The 16,133-nt window shown below is 37.9% G+C and overlaps 1 protein-coding gene across 1 annotated transcript in view; it reads left to right on the top strand.

The window, feature by feature from the left end:
• Positions 1 to 16,133, top strand: part of LOC121659007 (prolyl endopeptidase) — a 92,229-nt gene that overhangs the window by 15,551 nt on the left and 60,545 nt on the right. Inside the window, exons 5-7 of the mRNA XM_042016683.1 lie at positions 601 to 810; positions 2,041 to 2,162; positions 11,547 to 11,652. Coding sequence (XP_041872617.1) covers positions 601 to 810; positions 2,041 to 2,162; positions 11,547 to 11,652 — 438 coding nt within the window. The remainder of the gene's footprint in view (positions 1 to 600; positions 811 to 2,040; positions 2,163 to 11,546; positions 11,653 to 16,133) is intronic.

The raw sequence follows: 16,133 nt of genomic DNA, 5'->3' as shown, positions 1-16,133 counted from the left end.
ATCCTTATCAACTATGATAGAAGCTCTTTATTCCTCACAGTTTGGATAAAGTGAAATATATATCAGAGCTCTTAGCTGAGAATACGGGTAATTAACCACTTGCATGCTAGTGGCAAAGTTTCCCAGTTACTTCAGTTTTCAGGGTTTAAAAGGGTCTAGTTTTCAGTGACTCCATCTTTTAGGTGGTGTTTACACTATTTCAGGATACATAGCATGCATCTCTGTTAGCTTCTTTGGTACTGTTTCTCTCTTAAAATTTTACACAAGTTCCGTACCTGTGCATTTTCATTTTCCAGCTCCTCCTGCCAAACTCAGGGAAGTAGAAGAAATATGATTCAAACCATAATTCAGATGTTGGGTATAAGTTATGCCACTGAACATGGATACTTACTGAGTATCCGTGCCTAAACTTGGATCTGTGAACTAACTGAGAAGTACACTCAGAGACTGGAAAAGTGCTGTGAATCTCATGTGATAGCAGATGTAGTTGCTTGCACTGTTTTTTAGAAAATAAACCTTCTCTCAATGTTTGATGAACAGTTCCTTTAACTAGCATCCCAATTTAATCTCTCTTCATTTTGTTTGTTTCCGATTTCCTAGGTTATGCATTCAGTGAAGACGGTGAATACTTTGCCTATGGCCTGAGTTCTAGTGGCTCTGATTGGGTTACTATCAAGTTTATGAAAGTAGAAGGTCCTGAGGATCTCCCAGATACACTGGAGAGAGTTAAATTCAGTTGCATGGCATGGACCCATGATGGAAAAGGCATGTTCTATAACTGCTACCCAAAACAAGATGGGAAGAGTGATGGTAGGTATGACTGTACTAATTGTGTACCATGTGGAAGCAAAATCACTTTTGCAGTAAATTGGTGCAACAAATAATTAGCTCTACAAATTTATGCTGAGATAAGTAGCTGTATTGGTTATGCAATTAGAGATCAAATTGTGTCTTTTATGGCAAAAGCCTACGCTCAATTAGTGCGAGTCCCTTCTTGTCTTCCTGCCCCTCTTTTTCTCATAAAACTTTGCTGCTCCTTTTCTTTTTCTTTGGGATGATTTACTCAGGTTCCATATTGTTGGTGTTGTTGGCTACAATTTGATGTCTGGTGACAGCTTACTTAGATCTTTCCCCTTACCCATTTGTGTGGGCATAGATGAATTGCTCTGAGAGATTGACCTGATGAATAGCAATGTGGGGCATAAGGTTTTTGTTGTTCAACCAGATTAATTCATCTGTGGTTCACAGCAAAGCAAAACAAAATGTTTATGCTAGCTAAATTCAAGTAGCACCACACAAAGTGGAATGAATTGCAGTGGAGCATCAGTGGGGAAGGAATTTAGCAGCTTTTATGATAAGGCAGAACTACTGAAAAGTTTCTTCTGGAGATGTTCTCTTTGTTAAACTGGAGAGAACCTGAATTTTACCTCTGTATTTGCTTTTGAAACCTATAATTTTGCCAGACTTGCAAGATAGATACCAACCTTGTTTTGTTGAGGGTTTTTTTTACTTCCTGTTTGTAGTTCAAAAGCTAAAGTGTTGGAAAACGTTGCAAGAATGAAATTTTTAAAAAAATAAATAAAAGTGGCACCCTATACATCACTTTTATATTTTCAGCAAATGGAAGTATGAAGGTTTCTAGGAATGTTAATTAGCAATAAATCTCCTCTTAGTTGCCCTGGGTGAAAAGGAAATGAAAACATCATTAGAGGGTGGCAGGGATTCTTGGTTTTCATCACTTTGCTTGCTTGTATTTCTAGAAAGCAAAGCTTGAAATGATAAATCTTCAAATTTGAAGAAGGTATTATCAACAGTAAAAGGAAAGGGATACTGTTTGAACAGGTTTCCAGCGTGAAGTTTTATCTGGTTTTTTAGGAGGGTGTTTGTTTGGAGCAGAATGGTTGTAGTGTGGAGCCATTCCTAGTCCTCTCTTCTGAACTTCTCTTTTATATACACAGGGATACAGAAGTTTCTAGGGATTTCGTATGATTGTTGGATTTCTTTGAGAACTTAGTGGTTTAAATATCTGCATTTCACTAGGCACTGAGACCTCCACTAATCTGCATCAAAAGCTGCATTACCACGTATTAGGAACAAACCAGTCAGAAGATATCCTATGTGCTGAATTTCCTGATGAACCAAAATGGATGGGTGGAGCTGAGGTATGGTAAATGTCCTGCACCTTATCATTATCATGTTCTGTTTTTCAGATTCTAACAACTGATAGTGGATATTAATTTGAAAATATTTTGTTAAAAGAACACTTTTTATTAGTGTTGTAGAGTTGACAGTTGAACTAAGAATCATTGATTAAGAATTCCTGAAAATAAGACTACCTAGTTTGCTTTAAATCACTCCTCCAGCCTGCAATGACACAATCATATACTCTTTTTCTTCACTGAGGTCCTTCTGCCTGATAGACATTCCAAGACAGAGAAGATCATTTGAGAGACAACATGTCACTGTTCTTGTTTCTTCTTGGTCAGTGTTTAGCCCCAGCTTCTACTTCCTGCACAAAAAGCTTATTCTATTAGTCAGCATGTCTGGATATTCCCTGCCATGTATTTATTGGGTTATATTTATTTTTGCAATGTCTTCCCTGAAAAACAAAATATCTGTTCTGCTTATTTGAGGAATGGAGATACACAAGTCAAAATTTGTTAATACTGTGTGTACAATTGAAGAATTCTAAGTTTCTCTACAAAAAGTTTTATCAGCACACATATGGTACAGACTGTGTTACTGGAAGTGAAAGCAGTGATTGCTGCTGGAATTGCTTTTTTAAGCTTATTTTGTTGAACTGCTGCTATATAGTGCAAACTCCCAGTAAACCTTTTGTAATTAATCTGTTTTTTATTCTCCATATTAGATTTAGTGATGTGCAATTGAGTGCACTGTTTCGAAGCGCTGCTGGAATGTAGTGATGGTCATTCCATTTTTCAGGGAACTGATGTTTTTCCTGTGGATGAATACTTGTAATGCTCTGTACAGTACATTTGGTTTCTATGTTGGTCCTTTTTGATCTGAGACTTTTGAGGAACATGAAGTGTTTTTAGCCTGGTTTGGGGTATTCAGTTTTTAGAAATACTTTTCTCTGCGAGTACCTCTTTTGAAAAACGTGATCATCAGTTTGTGTCACTTTTCAACACTTTAACCTGTGAAAATGTTCGGGGCGTCTTTTCTGTAGGCTGCCAGAAAACAAAGGTTCTTTCAAAGAATTTGAACAGTGGGATTTGAAATGAGACAGTGAGCGAAAATGTGAAGGGCTTCCCAACAAGGTGATGACCCTGAGCTTTCTCTAACAAATCAGACTCATCTGTAGGTTCTGCAGATAGCCACAACCTTTTTTACACAATCTCATGTATTCATGAAACATATCTTTAACAACTGACCTGAGTATCAATGGAAGCTTGCAAACGGGACTTGGGATTTTTTTTTAACTGTTCAAAAACTAGTCACTTCTGCGTTTAACTGGCAATAAAATGGAATTTGGACATCATTATCCTTATTTTTCCTCTAGTTCCATAAATAAATGGGCTTTCTGTTGTTGACAGATGTCTTGTAATGATGTTTCCCCTGATTCACATGAGTGATGCATATTATTATTATTATTATTCCTTTCCAGTATCATGAGCTGAACTACACGTGTTGTTGTGAAGGCAAATTCATCTTCCATGGGGAAGGACTGTTGCAGTCTGATTAATTAGACTTTTGCTGCAGAACAGGGAGGTAAAGGAATGTAGCACAGCTACGAGTTCTTGAAACCACTGGAGTTGGAAGAGCCCCATAACTGTTGTGAAAGTGGCGAGGACAGTGCATAGAGAAACACCCTCCCTATTGTGGGCTCTTGTTTAATAAAGTTATGTCATAGGGATGGTATGGCTGCTTATGGTGGTTTTCCTGACCTCTAGGAGCCATAAACTTCCAGAGACGTTGGTATTTAAGAATAAATGCTGTTTTAAGGAGGAGTGGAAAAGCAGAGATCCACCTCTGTAAATAATCATTAACTTTTCTGAGTGAGAAATATTCTGGGGTTGTGCTGTGGGCTCCAGCTGTAAAACGTGGCTCTGTTGTACTGATACTAGTGAAAAAAATGGGTTTAATGGTCAGGAGAAAAATACTCTGCAATTGAAAAAAAAAAAAAACCCACAACAAAAAGCAAACCAAAGCAGTGCAGTTGCAAAATGTGGTTTCATCCTTGTGCAGTGGGTTAAAAATCTTCTTTTCAGGCCATTCCAATGACTTTTCTGGTCAGTTTTTCTAAGTGTTTGAGAAAGTGGAAGACCACAAAGTAATGGGGGAAAAATTAAAATATCATTAGTGAAAATCAAATTATATGGCTTATTGGTGCTGTCCTGAATATGCTTCCTTGGTTCTAAGATGCTGCTATAGATTTTAAAATACTACTTTGCACAGCTCAACATGTTATAAAATGTATGCTTTCATGTGCTACTGTCAGATTAAAAAATGTTTTTATTTTACCAGCTTTGCTAGTCCCACTAGGTAGAGACATTATGTTTTACACAAGCTTCAGTGAAGACAGTTGGATTATGGTCTTGCAGCCAAGGTCAAGGAAGAGAAATACTTTGCTTGCAGGTGAAAAGCACCTGACAAGGAGATCCTTCAGATTCTGCAAAATTAATAATGTTGCCATGATGCTTCAGAAAAACAATCTCAGGTGCACTGTAGGGAGTCAGTGGTGTGTATTCTCAGTGGAGATGGGAAACTAGGTCATTCATAAGGACAAAAGAGGGTTGTATAAAATTTTGTCAGTGTAATATATTTACAAGATAATATGCAAGAAAATAGCTTCAGGGTTTTTTTCCTCACTATACATTCAACACCAGCCCCAAGTGTGCTTGATTTAAAATCTGTGGTGCTGAAAATGGTGTTGGCAGAGAAATATGGATGCATTTCTAGCTCTTTACTTGAATGGATTGTTTGTGAGGAAAAAGTCTGTTTGTTGTTAGTCAGATATGTAAGTTTTGAAAAAGAGGCTATGAAACCTTTTCATTTAGTCTAAAAAGCGTATGTATTTCTAGTACAGATGTAGAATGGTGGGAGAGTTGTGAAGAGCAGGAATAGAGTTTAATTGAATAACACCCCAGCAGAGGGCAGTCTGGTATGAAGGTTTTTAAAACCTTGGCAATGTCATAGGTACTCTGGGAAAACAGGAGCTTCCCATGCTTCTCTGTTTAAGTGGCATGTTCTTGCTTCATCTCCAGACTGACTGAGCATATCTCTCTTTCACAGACAGACTGTTATTCTTAAAGTTAAACAATAAGTTATATAACACTCCTTCACAGTTGGTAGTGTGAGAAGTCCCTGTGGTACCAGCAGGAAAGTAAACAGAACAGAAAGGAGTGGGTGAAGGGAACCTTCAATTCTGGGATCAACTCTGATCCCAATTCTGCCAGCAGTAAAATAAATACATTTTTTCCTGTTTTCTAACAAACACGGTGCACTGTCTCTGAATTGACTATTACTTTTTAAAAATTTTTTTATTTTATATTTAGAGCTGTCAGTTAACATCAGTGGTTCTAAACCAGGGAGGTGATCTTGCAAATTAAATTCAGAGCACAGAGGAGTAAGCTGTGCCAGATGTGTGCTGGCTGTAGTGTTTTCACTGCAGCAACATTGAAGCATCCACAGGGAAAGAGTGAGCAGCATGAAGGGGAAGGGCTGAAAACATTGTCAGTTTGCTCAAGTGAGACACACTGCTGGGTAAAACAGGGTTGTGGGAATTTTTCTAAAGCCTTACACTGTCTTAGTCAAGGCTGAATCTGGAATAGAAGCCTAGTATGAGAATCTTCCTACAGCCCTGGCAGTAGGCCTGGGGAGTTTTGCTATTAAGAAAGAGGCAGGTAATCGTGGCTGCACATGGGACTGTGGTATATGATAATCTCTTACATAGTTAGGTTCCAGATGCTTTGGTGCTTTCATTGCCACAGTAAAAATTGTGTGTGATATTTGTCACCTCAGAAGGCTACTGATTTTATTCTGTGCTAGGCTTAGGAAAGAGAATGCATGTAAATATGTGTGTACATGGTTGCTGTGTTTCTCTTCTGAACAAGGCTGCCTGGTGTCTTGTTGGAATTGAAATAGTCATAAGCACAATGATCTAGGTTCAAAATCCCAGTTCTCTGGCTTTGGTAGTGCTCCTTTAACCCCAAACTTAGCAGATGCTCAAAAGGATATGTTCAGAATAGAAGTGTTCTTTATACTGGACATCATATCTAAAATCCAAGAATAAAAACCCAGCTGGAATAAGAAATTTGAATTAATGCCCAGATCAAATTTTCTAACTTGGGGAGTGGGTGGATAGAATACATCAGAATGTTGTTTACATATAACCATAACCATGTCCATGTCCTGCATAAAGTGTGTCAGTGCCTCAGAATGTAGGAAGGGGATTCTGTTGGACCTCATCCTGAAATTATGCATTCCTGTGATCACCCATCACTAGGGCTTCTGAAATCTAGTTGATTCTGACCAGTACTCTGCAAATAGAAAACAAAACAAAGCCTTTACAGCCTGAGAGTAGCAGCTTCAGGTGGCTTGGTTTGTGCAGACAGTCCCAAGAGGTTGCTTTGTGAGAGGAAGTTCATGCCCCAATCCTCAACGTCTCAAAAGAGTGCGAGAACATAAAATGTGATAGGAGCTATTTGCAAGCTTCAGTGACTTTCTGGCACCACTGCAAAGATAGTATCAGAACACAGCTTTATGTTCTCTTCATTAAAAAAACAACAAACCGGTACCACACCCCTCAACTCCCATAAAAAAACCCACAAAACCCCACAACATTTTACAATCATTTAATGAAAGCACTGTTTCCTATTCTAGGAAAGAAAATAACTTCGATTTTTCTATTAAAAACTGGGATAATAAAAGTGGAATTTGAAAGGCTGGGAGACTACTGTGGGGGTTCTTTGTCATCATGCAGGCAGATCTTTGTGGCACAGGTGCATGTGCACATCTGTGGTATTAGAACACTTGAGGCTGTTCAGACAGTGTAATTGCTCTTTACTTGCCAAATGTTTACAGTAATTTTTTTTCTCTGTAGAAGCCACATACTTTTTGGATTTTTGTGCTTAATATTTTCCTTTGTTCATCTGATAGAAAGCTTTAAAATACCCATAAATAACAAAAGAGGTAATTTCTGCAGCAAGTGAAAAGTTTCTTGCCTGTGAATTATTTTTAGTCGAGTTATATCCAGGGTCAGTGGTGTTATGCAAAATCTTTGTGCAGCATATATCTAAAGTTGAGGAGGTAACTGCTGTCATGAGTGTGTTTTATTGTGGTGACTGGGTGCAGTCCTAAATAAGTATTTTTAAAAAAATCTAGTCTAGTCTAGTTCTCTCTGGGTGGTTTTAAGCTGTTACATCCATAGCATATAGTGAAAATTGTAGCAGTGTTAAAATGCAGCTTATTGATGCAATGAGTTTTTAGTTCCTAGTTGTTAATGCATTGCGTGGCTGCATCTTTATTGCCACACATCTTTCTTTTTCTGGATTATTTGATCTTTCTTGGCTAGATACATGGAGTTCCGTTAGTAATTTGACCTTTTAGCTCTGTTGGAAGGCTTTGATTCTGTCTGTTGATTTTTTTGTGAACTTCGGTTTTTTTTTTTTTTTTTAACATAATTCATTTGCTGTGCTTCATTGGAAGTGCATTGGATAGCAATGCCAGTGCTGTCTCATATGCAAAGGGCACCAGTGCATGAAGAGCAGTAGTTTGTGAAATAACTGCAGATGCAGATCAGGTTGTAGATTACCACAGTGTTAATGGCTGCAGTTAGGAGGAGGGTTTATCTTTTTCTCAACACGGGCATAGGATCTAATAACTGAATTTTTTTTTGTTTTATTTTTAGTACCTTTTTACACAGAAACAAATTACACAGTTATTAGGTTTTTTCCACCTTGATAATAAAAAAGGGCAAAGGTAGTAAAACTTTTAATTTATTGTCTATAAAGGAATGATTTGTGTATATAGCTGCCTTAATATAATATGATGCACTCTAAGGGCCCCTATTTGTGAACTAAATATGGAGAGCTCTTCCTTATCCTGAGACTGGCAGTGGTGACTGCCCACGTAGTGTTCACAGAACTTGCATTAATATTCACTGTTGGGATGCACATGACTTGAAAGTAGAGCACTCTAATATTGTTCATATTGACATTTTAGAGTGATACATAGAGGCAGGAAGTCTAAAAACCTGACAGCTTTCTCCTGTTCATTCTTTTGTTGTTTGTTTAATTATGTATGAATTTTTGGTCTGAAATGTGCTGCTGCTGTTAGACAAAATATTTAACTTTTCTTTTGCTGTGGATCCTCATAACCCTTTGGGGTTCCTTATATGGCTTGTATAATGACTTAGTTGTATTTTGTAACAAAAGAAAATATTTGAGTGGTTAGAAGATTGTTTTTACTAATTAGGCTTTAATTAATTTTTCTTATTTTGGTGCTCATTGCCATATTGAAGTGACGTGTAAATTACTCTTAATGTTTGGCTAAGCAGTGGTTACTTTTCATCAAAATGGAGAGAACAGGTAACATTGAAACAAAATTACTAGGTAAAAAAATAACCCACAAAAAAAGCCCCTACTATAAACCAAAAGTCTTCTATAAAGGAGGATTTAAAGATTTTGATGCTTGAAAGACCAAATAAAATAGTACTTGGGAGTACAGCTAGCTTAGTGATACTGTTGTGTATGTTGGTGTGGTGTAATATGGTCACAACAAATATTTAAGAAATAATAGATCTAACAACTCAAAATTGCCAACTCAGTGAATGACAGTTGTAGTGAAACTAAAAGCTACATACCAACATCAACTCTTGAAATAATCCTTCCTTTACTAGTGCTGAGTTAGGGATTAGTGCTGTGTTATGCCAGTAAAATCATTGTTATGCTGCAGGTTTTTAAAAGCTCCAGTTGAAAGGCTACAGGATTTCTTCTGTCCTGTTTTGACACATACTTAATGTTGTTTTAAGAATTGCAATTGCTTTATAACCTGCTTACCTTTTACCAGTGGGTGTTGTTTGAAATTATAATAATTATTTTAATGAGAGAAATGTGCACTGACTGGCATTCCAGATTTCTCTCTGAAATTCTTGAGCTATGTTTCCTTTTCATCTTAAATGTGGGAAACAGGTCTGACATTGCAGCTGTCCCCCTTATGCTGAACCATGAATGAATTCTGAGATTTGAGTGAGGTACTAGTATAAAATTTCAGTTCATAAATTTGTGAGCCAAGAGCAAGGATTGCAGCTCAGCTCATGAAGATGATGTAGCAGTATAAGAACAATCCAAATGATAGTTGGTAAATCCTATTTCCTTTTGCCATCCTGAAACCCAGGCTCTTGTCTGTTTACAGTGTAGGGTCAGTGGCATTTGGGCTGTGATTACACATTCCTCAATGCTGCAATATGAGCTGCCTTTAGCAATCTCTGCCCCCATTATTCATGTTTCCAGCTGTTGGATGCTATGTGTTAGCTTGGCCATTTGTGCAACTGAACAGTGAACTGATTGAGATACTAATCTGGCAGAGGGGCTTCTTTTAGTCTTCTTTTTTTATTGTGGATTGTTTGGGGGTTTTTCCTTTTTCTTTCTCCTTCCCCTCCTGGATTGTTTGTTTTGTTTGTTTGGGTGTTTTTTTTCCTCTGGCTTCTTTTTTCTTTTCTGTTTTTTGGGGGTTTTAAAATTTGCTTTAACATCCCATTTTTTCAGTTAGATCAGTTCCCCAAACTGGTTTACTTCACAAGTGGTGGATGCTTGTACTGGCACGACATGGGGAATGAACTTGCATGGACACAAGCAACTATAGCAGTAGGAAGAGCTAGAGGTGAAGACTGCATAAGATGATGCTGCTGCCAAGATTGCTCATCAAACTGTAACTTTGCAATGTGGATGTCTAAATCTGCAGTATAATACTGAACATTTTAGCTTGCTGCAGTCAACTGTCTTGTCCTGTTTCTGTCAAATTCCTTTGGGTTGTAGAACTCACTGGTATAAGAATAGCTTTAGTGATAGAGACAGACGTAATTGGTATCCCACCAGCAAGATACTTTGGGAATTCTTACTTCAAATTAAACATAAACTGCTATCAACTCTTAACTAGTCCAGCTGGGAATATGGAAGGAAAAATTAGATGTACTCAGATTTGCTTTCATCAGAGGTTCTGAATTGCCCTTGCAAAAACATCAGAAATTTGCAAATCTCTGTTCTTTCTTGAGTAAAGTTATCAGTCTTCTCTAACTGTTTTACTCACAGAATCAAAGAAATAGTTTATGTGGGTTCTGACCATGAGTAAAAGAATTTACTCTAGAGGTTAACTGAAATTTGTACTTTTATATAAAACTTAAAATTAATTTGTATGGTTTTTCCGTTGGTGAGGAAGTGAAGGAAACTTGGTGCTTTCATGAGTACAGACAGATGCTTAAGCAGCATATTGCAGTCATTTTCTTAGTTAAAATTGACACCTGCAATTATTGCTTATCTAAAACCACTGAAGATGCATCTTTCAAGAAAGATCACCCAATCTTGGTTTCCATTTCCAGATATACCTGTTTCAAGGAAGGAGGCAAAATATCTCAATTTTTCAGGCTGCACTGTTAAAGATGTCTTTGCCATTTCATGTAATGGGGTGGTTTTTGGCTACAGTAGGAATCTTAGGTGTTCTTTCCTATTTGTCTTGTGAGCTTTCGACTGTATGGACTTTATTCATGGTATAATTAACTCTTAACAAAATGCCTGTAAAAATACGATTTGGAAACACTCATTTGAGGATTGTTTTTGTTTCAAGGAGTGTGTGATTGTTGGAGTTTTTTTAACTTTCATACACTGAGATTTGTTTCTGTTCTGCTAGGTCCCATTCTTGTGGATCTGTTGAAATAGCAGTATAATTAAAACCTAATTCTTACGAAATTTATTTTGGGTAACTCATTCTACAGATATTTTGCATAACTAGTGTTGCAAATGTAAACTGAAATATATCTAAGAAGTAATTACAGTATATGTGTAAGAATTGTTTTGAAGATGTGTATAGTGCCAAGTGGAAAATTTCCAGAAGCCAGATTCCTATTTTGTGACTGGGGGCTTAAATTTCCATTAGATATGGTCATAACAATGTGGACAGGAAACAGCCTTCTCTATCAGCTCTGTTGATAAAACATCAAGATACAGTAATTTTGGAACATGCTCAAAACAGCTCAGTCAGGAGAGGGAGACTTTAAGTTGATGACTTCTTGTTACTTCCTGCCTTTCCTTGTTGGACTTGCAAAAGCTTTGTCAAGAAATGGGGTATGTTTGCAAAGCCTGAGTAGCAAGAAGGATTAATTGATGACTTTCTGTGCTAGCAGACACAATTTCAGAAATTCTGGGGTGTGTGTATGCATGCATGTGCAAAAGCGAACCAAGAAGCTTCCTCAGATAATTGATAATGTGATTGTAGGCACTACATTTTTCTGCGTGTGTGAACTCACTTTTTGAAGTCGGTCTTTTTTTCAGAGAGTGAATTGTCTTTGATTTTTCTGTAACTTCTTACAGGTGTCAGATGATGGTCGATATGTCTTGCTGTCTATCAGAGAAGGCTGTGATCCAGTGAACAGACTGTGGTACTGTGATCTACAGAAAGAGTCTCAGGGTATATCAGGTATGTGTTGCTTTTTAAGTTTTGCTTCCTTTTAAGACAAAATGAAATTAGAAATACTTTATGTTTGAATGAATATATATATATTTAAATATGTCTATTGCTTAGCTACCTTAATGGAGAAATTAAGGATAAAATAATAATTTATGGATGAAATAAACACTACTATCATTCCATTTTCTGTTATGTATGTATGTTATGTATGAGTAGATGAAAAACTCCATTCTTAGTTCTGTAGTTTATTTAAAAGGTCACAAGGAAAAATTGGAATAGTATAAGCAGCCGTACCAGTGTATGTTCTATTTCATTCTACACCAGTAATACTTTTCCATGTTTAAACTTTTTTTCATATTTTAAAAATTTCACATATGTCCCTTCAAGTGCTGATACTTTTTGCAAAAAAATGCTAACTGGCTTATAGATAACATTTCTTTTCTGTGTCTAGTACTAGGAAATACACAAAAGTCCTCCAGGGTTATTTGGTAGCATCACTGTTGTTACAGTGGAAGTGTCAACTTGTATTTCAAATGTGCTTTCATGAAATGCTCCTTCCTTGCCTTCTAGTTGGAGTAGCCTTTGGTTTTGTGTATTGGGCTTTGTAGCCGCAATGGTATGAGCTGAAAGTATGGCACTTTACTCCATATGGCTGTTGTTGAAGGTTGGCATAGTTAGCTGGTTTATTGATTGGTGGTTTTTGTATTTCCAGAGTATTGGATTACTGAAAGGTATTCCTCAGTATGTGTTTTGTATAGAACACAACTTAGCTTTTTTGATTCTTGCAGCTTCTCTCTTCAGAAACTTTGGAAACAGAATAAATACAGCAATAGCTCTTTGTTGAATATTGGATCTGAAGAAACTTGTTCTCTTGTTTGTTGAAAGAATATTTCAGGCTAAAGAGAGTACAATACTACTGACTTGTCTACAACCAAACTTAAGCCAAGGCTGTGAGCACGTTCCACATGCACATCCAATTCTTCCTTGTTTGTACATATCAGGTCAGGCAGGGCACCTTTATTTCTTTGGTTTCATGATCACCTTGGGAAGTTATCATCAAGGCACTGTAGAATTCTGGATTGCTTGAGCCCTGCTGTGTTGTCCTTCCACACAGAAGACATTACAGTGGCTAGAATTCCCACCATAAGGAGAATGGTCTGTCAACATGAGTCTTCTTCCAGTTGTCTGAAGAAGGCATCATTGCTTCTTCCTGATTAGGAAGTTTATAGCATATGCTACTGCATACAGTAGACTACTACTACATGCTGTACAGCATATACCACTACAGTAGTACCCGTGCTGGTCTGCCTTTTAATCTTAACCTATGAGCTATTGACCATCTCCTGAACTGTCCCAAGGCAGAACTCCACAAATTCCAGCTGTTCTTTCACATAAAAGACAACTCACCTCCTTACTTTGCCAACCTGTCCTTACTAAACAACCTTTATCCATCCATTGTAGCATGGCAGTCCTGTGAGCTATCCCACCATGTCTCCATGATCCCAATGAGGTCATGGTCCAGAAACTGCACACAGACTTCTAACTCCTCCTGTTTGTTCTCACGTTGTGTGCATCAGTGTAGAGGCAGTTCAAGCAGGCACCCAGGCATGCTGATTCCTCCGTACAGGCTTGAGGGGCTTCTCCATGAGGCTGTTCTGCAGGCACTTCCTTCTTTACATGCCTATGCTTGGAGAAATTCCACTTCAGCTCTGTTTCGTTGATTGCTGTGTCTCTTTCATTCTTGTCACCCGGGCCCTTGGCTTGCCTACCCCATCCACATCTTCCTTGTTGAGAAATCTCTTTCTCCTGTTTTTGTGGTTTAAAGCTCTGTTTACTGGGTTGTCTAACCTGCAAGGATATTTTTGCCTTGCGTAATCAGGTGAACAACAGTGCAGCAATAGTACAGAATGGGATAACCTAGAATTGCTGCTGAATCATTGGTTTTTCTCTTGGATGTGTATGGATGAATGTCTCCTGTTCCTTAATTGCAGCCTGCTTTCTACAGAAATAAGAGATGCTTAATCCCACATTGCTTTTTGAGGTATTGGCTCCCAAATGCAATCAGTGGTAATGGAATAAGGCAGGAGTCCCAGTGGTCCAACTCTCACAAGAGTGTGTGGGAGGTCTGTTGGCCAGCCAGAGGTGAGAACATAAGCTTGTGGCATAAATTTAATCTTGTTATACCCTGAAAATTCACTCAAATGAGCACCCTTATGGATACCTGAGATGTGGAGAAGGCTTCAGAAGAAATTTTTATCATCCTAGACTTAAGCCACTTTCAGTCAAAGTTCTCTCCCCTGTGGATTATCAGAGGTATGAAAGTCAATGAAGATTTGTCTTCCAACTTTGATATTCATAACATCTCTCTCCTGTGTGAATTCTTGGATGACACTCTGTTTATGTTGAATCGCAATATAAATTGAGTTAGAGTGTCAAATGACTTTATACAAAGCCATGCACCACTAGGTTCCACTATTTCCAGAGTTCAGAGACTTACGTCTCTTCATTGCATACAAGACTCTGTTTATGTGTTGTACTCTCTTAAGAAGAGTTTTAAGATTCACCCTTCCTGTGCATCTGTTTAATTGGATCATTATGGTGTTCAGCAGGGCTTTGTCATCACTGGGAGGTTGCGGTGACCTGAGATGATGAAATTTCAGAACCCACCTGTGGATTAGAAGGAGCAGTTATAAGCACAGTTACATTTCTAGAGAGCTCCTTAAACAACCTCTTTTCTATTCTGATTTTTCCCAGAAGTGACAGCTGTAAGTCATAGATCAATTCATAGTGTGTTAGACAAGTGTGTTCTCAGAGATGAAATAAAGTTTAACAGCTATAACTGGGAAAATGCACTGGATTATCACAGGCAAGTAATACTGGCTGATAGGGAGGTGTATAATTTAAAGGACCTATGGGGTGGACAAATGGGGTAATGCTGTTTGGTTTTAAATTTGTAAACCTGTTTCCTTGAATGGGCTATTAGCTGAGTTGGGTATGTGACAACAAGGCAAAGTTGCTCTAAGCCACATGTTCATCCAACAGCTGTTACATCATTGACTGCTTTGAGACCCAAAGTGGATGAGATGATTAATGAATTTTCTTACCTTCTGCTCTAATGAAGGACTTTGGTCACTGCCAAATTCTGTGTTGGAGATAAAGAGAGAATCACCTCTGGACTGTAGATGGGATAAGATGATGGACTGAATGTACCTGTTTAGACCATTAGCTGAGGCTTCTGCTCTCCTGTGCTCCTTCAGGATGATTCAGTCCATGTGAAATACAAGTATTTCTCTGGACAGATTTGGACCCCTGTGCTGATTGCAAAAGGTGCCCATGGCTTGTAGTTCACATGCTTCTAACATTAAAGGGAGAAAAAGGAAAAGGGAAATACCACGGAACTGAAAGCAACTTGAAAAAATTAAAGCGGCCACATTTCTCCTGTGGCATCTGAAAAAAAGTACAAAGTTGAAGGGAGAGAGAAAATGATCTGATTAAGACACAGATGTTTGTGAAGGTGTCAGAAAAAAAAGAGAACTAGTTGCAGGACTATTTGAGTGAATATTAGTTATTTCAGAAATTGTACTGACTGGCAAAAAGGGAATGAGGGAAATTGAAAAATGAAAGAAAATGGATGATATTATAGGTAGCCTGGGATCTAGCAGGTAACTTATCTGATAGAGATGCTGTTTTAAGGACAGTGATGTGACAGTGAAACTCCAACTTAGTGACCATAAAGAGGTGAAATAACATTGGAGAGGTTCTGATTATTTCAGTCAAAATGCTTTTATATCTGAGAGGCGCTTGCTGAAGACAGAGGTGCAAGTAAGTCTGAATTTGCAACTGAAAGCTGAAAATGACCATTGAATTCTTAGTTACTTACGTTTTTAACACCTTATTAAGGTGATATTGACTAAACTGTTACCTGGATTGTTGAAACTGATTGACCAAGGAAAGCTTCTGTCAAGAGACAGGACTATGGTTTTGTAATGAAGAGAAAAAAAGTAAGAGCTAGTAATCAAGGCAAAAGGACCTAATATATGGAATGTACCTCAGAACTGAAGGGACACAACTGGTATTACAATCTTGTAGTAATTTTGTACTTAGGTTGTTCTGTTCCCTTCTTATTGTTTTTTTTCCTCCTTCTGTAATAGACCTCTTACATCTGTGTTCCTTATATCACTTCCAGTGTTTGGACCTGTCCTTTAAAATCCCACAGAGGCTGGTTATAGAAGTGTCCTTTACACTGTTTAACTTTGAGATACTTCAGATTTTAAGTCCTGTTTGAGCAGCAGGTCAAGATAAATGCACGTGTGTGTATTTATGGACTAAAGCCACACTATGGTTGTAGAGGCTCTGGTGCTCAATGTACTGACTGTCATTCTGCAGCAGCATCCTGGCTGTAGCAGCAAGGATGAATAGGCAGACCTGACTTCTCTTGTCTGGATGGAGCAAAACAAAGGTTAGGACTTCCCTCAACTATGAAGGGATCA

The sequence above is a fragment of the Corvus kubaryi genome, unplaced genomic scaffold (assembly GCF_017639235.1).
Source record: "Corvus kubaryi isolate FWS band 111438036 unplaced genomic scaffold, C.kubaryi_AGA036_p1.0 split3-73, whole genome shotgun sequence".
Classification (NCBI taxonomy): Eukaryota; Metazoa; Chordata; class Aves; order Passeriformes; family Corvidae; genus Corvus; species Corvus kubaryi.
Note: the sequence above shows the minus strand (reverse complement) of the source record. Positions and strands in the feature narration are given on the sequence as shown.